Source organism: Brachypodium distachyon, chromosome 1, assembly GCF_000005505.3.
Source record: "Brachypodium distachyon strain Bd21 chromosome 1, Brachypodium_distachyon_v3.0, whole genome shotgun sequence".
Lineage (NCBI taxonomy): Eukaryota > Viridiplantae > Streptophyta > Magnoliopsida > Poales > Poaceae > Brachypodium > Brachypodium distachyon.
In genome coordinates, this window is record NC_016131.3 from 47,905,272 (window position 1) to 47,910,020 (window position 4,749).

A 4,749-nucleotide genomic window follows, 5' to 3' on the forward strand; every position below is an offset into this window, starting at 1 on the left:
TCATTGCCAGTTGGAAAAAAATCTGATAATGGACACACAGATCACACTCTGCCTCTGTAGTAAGTAAGTAGTTCAATCTACATGATCTTCGAATGACTCCATGATTAGGTTGAGAAGGGCAAAGGCGAAGGGGGGCGCATTACTTGTACATGCATGTGTCCGGCTCTCCGGCCGGGCCTTTTTGGCACATTTTCCTGGGTCTTTCAGTCGACGCCAGAGTACAACTGTTGCGGCTGTCGGCATGCCTTAGGATGACAGCTATTTGTCTTCCTTTTGTTAATGGCTGCCGCGCCGTATGTATCCTTTGCAGCTACTGTACTGATGATCAAATTGTGGCATCTTCATGCATGCACGGGTTTACGGGACCGATCTCAACCAAATCATTGAACAAGGTATTCAATTCAACACATAAATAACCGCCCAATCGCGCTCTACACAAACCGGAAATCACAACACACGTACGAGAAAAATTGCTGCTGAATTAAATTATTCTCGCAACACATCTTCTCCTTCTTCTTTTCCGCTAAAACAAGCAATTCTCCCCCCAACTTTGAGGAGCTAGCAATGCCAGAACCAGAGAGATGTCCATGGAGCTCGATCTAGGACAGAATGGCCGGGTGGCAGTAGGCCCCATTGACCCACCCGTCGGCGATCTTCTTGTATGCCGCCTCCGTGAGGTGGATCCCGTCCCAGCTGAGCGACGACGCCGGGTTCCCGCACGCCGAGGCGCCCGCCATGCCGCACCTCGCCCCGTTCTGGTAGTTGTACTTGCCCCCTCCCGCTCCACAGCACGCCCTCAAATTCGTGCTAAACCCTGCAACACATTTTCAGCCAATGCAAAGTAAAATCAGAAAACCACCCAGTTCGATCGCCGTAGTCGTCGTCCTCGTCGTCGCCGTCGAAGAAGAAGAAGGATCAGTCATTGCATACCGTAGCTGGAGGGGCTCTTGACCATGTCGTAGACATGGGAGTAGAAGTCGGCGTACATGATCTTGGCCCAGGGGTACTTGCTCTGGAGGCTGGACACCTTGGCCTGGAGCAGCGAGTTGTGGCGCTGCGACAGCGCGTTGAACCGCTTCAGGCACCCGTACTGGTCGTAGTCCCCGCCGTTGGAGGTCTGGTAAAGGGTCAAGTAGATGGGGAAGCAGCCCACGGGGAGGACACCCGGGATGACGATGTACATGGCTCCTAGACTGATCAGCTTCTCAGCGCCGCTGCCGATGCCGTCGACGATCGCCGGGCTCTGCCCCGCCGCCTGCTCCGGCGTGTACCCGCCGAACAGCTGCGCGTTGTAGTCGTTCCCCCCCAGCTCGCCGAGCACGAAGAGGGACTTCGACAGGTACGTCTTGCACGCTTCATGTATGTAAGCCGTTAACGGCGTCAGTGAACCGTAAGGTAACGTAACCCCACCACGTGTCAGTGACACATGGCGGGACGTGACGAATCATCAAAGTGCAAAGTAAAGTGGAGCGAATGGACGTACAGGAGCCGCAGACGGAGGGGAGGAGGTTCTGGAACCACTGGATCTGGGTGTCGAGGGGGCCGTTGTTCCAGATCTTGTCGCCGACGCCGAGGGACTGGAAGAAGCTGGAGCCCATGGCGGTGGCGCCGATGATGGCCATGTTGGCGCCCTTCTTGAAGTCGGCTGACCCTTGCTTCGACGGCGGCAGCAGCGGCAGCCCGAACCTCTCAGCTGCACAATCCAACAAAACAAAAACAGAGCTTCAACATCACGCCACATGTGGAAAACTCTGTTTTTAGTTCAAAAACAGAGTATGTGCTCTGTTTTCAATGCAAACAAGAAACAAAGTGCGAACCGAGGAAGTCGACGACAAGGCGGCCGTCGGAGCAGCGGCAGGTGGCGCGGCCGAAGAAGGTCTCGCCGTAGGGGGGCTGCGTCAGGGTAAGCCCGGCGGGGGCGCCATTGACGCAGAGGTTGCCGGTGTCGGACATGGAGTCGCCGAAGCTGTAAAGGGCGTTGAACTTCTGCCCCGACACCGCCATGAGATCACACGAGAACACCACCAGGAGCGCCACGAGCAGCAGCTCCCGAGACACCGCCATTGTTTTGCTAGCCGGAGCTCTGCTCTGCTCTGGGATTGGATTTTGGATTGATCACTTGGTGAGTCAGTGGATGGATGATGAGAATTGGCGGGGGGTTCTCCGGCTTATATATACACACGGCCGGTTGATCATCTGGTAGGACGTAGCTCTTGCGCCATGAGCCCGCCTCGCCTCGGGTCAATCAATCTTCATGATCCACCGGGCCTAACCGCTTACACTAAACTACCATTTGGTTGTTGGGGCATGCATCGACTGCATGTTTTATCTTCTCGCTTCCTTTTCTGACGATTCCTATCCTTTCCTCCTCGTGGTCAATCATAACAGTGCATCGATCGAATCGATCCTTGCCCTGTTCTTAATTCCGTCTCTGCTTTTTTACTTTGTAGCTTGACTGTATGTGTTTTTCTAGAGGAAAAGTTCAAATTGCATTTTTCTTGAGCATTTTCGCCTTCCCAAGCCTGCAACTCTGCTTGGGTTAACACACACAACTACTGGAGTAGTAAATTACATTTTCATTGACATTAGGGGAACTTAATATGCTGTCTGAATATCGTGTGGTTGAAGCCTAAAACCTTGGTGGTGTCGGTCTATTCAGAGTTTCAGACCTTTGCTGCAATTTCTATCAATTTTGGTTTGGAATCAATAAAATAATTAGACGTGTTTTCACAAAAGCCATTCATGGGTCAATCATGCGAAGAATCGCCGTTAGCGTTAGCTGTCTGGTTGGCATAGCTTTCCGGTGATTAATTTGTGATGTTCCAATAAAGAGGGGGACATCAAAGTGTGACCTATATTTCCTTTTTCCTATTTATATTCTCTCATTTTCAATCCATGTGAGGGATTAAAGCGAAGATGGCCAATTATATGCAGTATGGTATGGATGGGCCGTATAATACTGCTACATTTTGAGATGATGGACCTGTGTCTCGTTGGTGCCAGTCTAGTTGTTGGACTTAGGAGTATGGCTATGGGGGTATAATTAATACACAACTACCTAATCAGTGTCAAGAACAATAATACAGCTACCTACTAATCAGTTTTTCCACTGACTCTTACTCCAATCAAATACTAGTACAAAAATAAAATCCAATCATTGAGAAATTAATCAGGAAATGAAATGGTACCATCTGAGAATTACTACAAACTCTCAGCTCCAATGAACTCTGCCTGTTCCATTCTCTGTTGCCGCTGCATGATTCCTTGTCGGCAGAGAAATCCATTGTCCGATTCTCGGGAGAAAAGAATCTGAGAAGCTCAGAACAGTTCTGCTACTCAACTTTATTTGCACATATATATCCTCTACTTTAATTGCATGAAACCGTTGGCACTTTTAATTTCTAGTCTGACATCATGGGTGCTATATACTGCTAGAGACTCAACATAACGACTTTCAGAAAAGCTCAACACAACTTCAGACTGTTGTCTCTCCAGAAAAACAAAACAAAAATACAACTCTGAAGTCTGAAGGACCTGATTAGGTAATCGATCAATTCCATCATCATCATCATATCAGCATCACAGACATGTTACTTTGATTCCACAGCCCATTAAAACTGGCAACTAGTCCTTTGTTTGAATTCAAAGGCCAAAAAGCTAGCTAGCTAGCCGTGCTCCTTCTGAAACAGAAAGCCAGCTAAACAGCACCGGCCGGGTGGTTATATGTGTGTGTGCTAGCTAGCTTGTTTGTGTCAATCACACGCCACCATTTGCTTTCCTTTGTTTCTTCCTCCTCCCCTTTTCCCGGCTCAGGAAGCTAGCAAGCTATCTATCAGCAGGTCAAACACCATTGTCAGCAACAGCAACAGCATCTGCAGGGGCCGGCCATGCATGATGATGTAGTTACACAAACACATATATGCACGGCAACTCTATAAAGCATGTGGGTTGTAGCTATATGTATGGCTTTATGGATGAAGAGATGTTCTTCTTTGCTTGTGTGCATGTAGCTAGACATGTGTATGTAGTGGTAGTAGTTATATGTAGCAGGCAGCAATAGCAAGTGCTGGCTGCTACCTGAAAATCTCCTTTGCCACTTACACTTGAACGTAAAAAGGAGCCAGTCTTAGCTAGAATGCATGCAACGGCTGTTGTTTGCCGGGTGGATGGCGTGTCAATTCTCTTGAGTTCCTTATCCATTTATCCTAGAAAAAGATTAATTAGATATATGACAGGATGGAAAGGACTAGTGTTTAATCAGACCGTTAATTAAAGGACACTGTTTGATCCTATCCAGATCAAACCGTTCACGTGCTAGCTGTGACAGCAGCGGATCGTTAATTTGACTTGTGCGTCAGCTAAACAGAGTGGCATATGTTGGTCGGTCAAAGAGAGAAAAGGAAATCCTGACATTTGCATCATCGCATCGCATCAGTAGCAAGGCTGATGGAAATCAACTTGGCCACTCCACGTCATGCATACAGTGTACTATTTTAACCACATGCTTTGATGAACAAAGTTCAGAAAATATTAATCAAATAAACAAGGTTATCTTGCTATGCTATATATATCTCCTTCATGATGAGACGAGACCAGACCAACGTCAAGGTAGGCGCATCTTTTTGACAAGTAGTTCGATTCCTTGCTCCTCTAGCCCTCTTGCTGTCACGCATTCCAGGAAAAAGGCATGCATGGATGCATCCATCATTAGCACCTGGCCACTCTAATCTACCCGTTAATCAACCTACT

The 4,749-nt window shown here is 48.2% G+C and overlaps 1 protein-coding gene across 1 annotated transcript; it reads right to left on the reverse strand.

Annotated features, from left to right (window-relative positions):
• Positions 1-356: 356 nt before the first annotated feature.
• LOC100833365 (GDSL esterase/lipase At5g45910) lies at positions 357-2,300 on the reverse strand. Its single transcript, XM_003564259.4, has 4 exons — positions 1,818-2,300; positions 1,484-1,693; positions 931-1,353; positions 357-814 (listed from the first exon to the last, which is right to left on the reverse strand). Exons 1-4 carry the CDS (start codon positions 2,062-2,064, stop codon positions 600-602), a joined length of 1,095 nt encoding a protein of 364 aa, XP_003564307.1. The 5' UTR covers positions 2,065-2,300; the 3' UTR covers positions 357-599.
• Between the last annotated feature and the right edge of the window lie 2,449 nt (positions 2,301-4,749).

What these genes read in the sequence shown, in the direction of transcription:
- LOC100833365 (XM_003564259.4), bottom strand. Translation starts at nt 2,064, where the DNA reads ATGGCGGTGTCTCGGGAGCTGCTGCTCGTGGCGCTCCTGGTGGTGTTC. An exon ending in CCCCTCCGTCTGCGGCTCCT is followed by an intron (nt 1,354 to 1,483) that starts GTACGTCCATTC and finishes ACATACATGAAG; the next exon opens with CGTGCAAGACGTACCTGTCG. An exon ending in CAAGAGCCCCTCCAGCTACG is followed by an intron (nt 815 to 930) that starts GTATGCAATGAC and finishes AATGTGTTGCAG; the next exon opens with GGTTTAGCACGAATTTGAGG.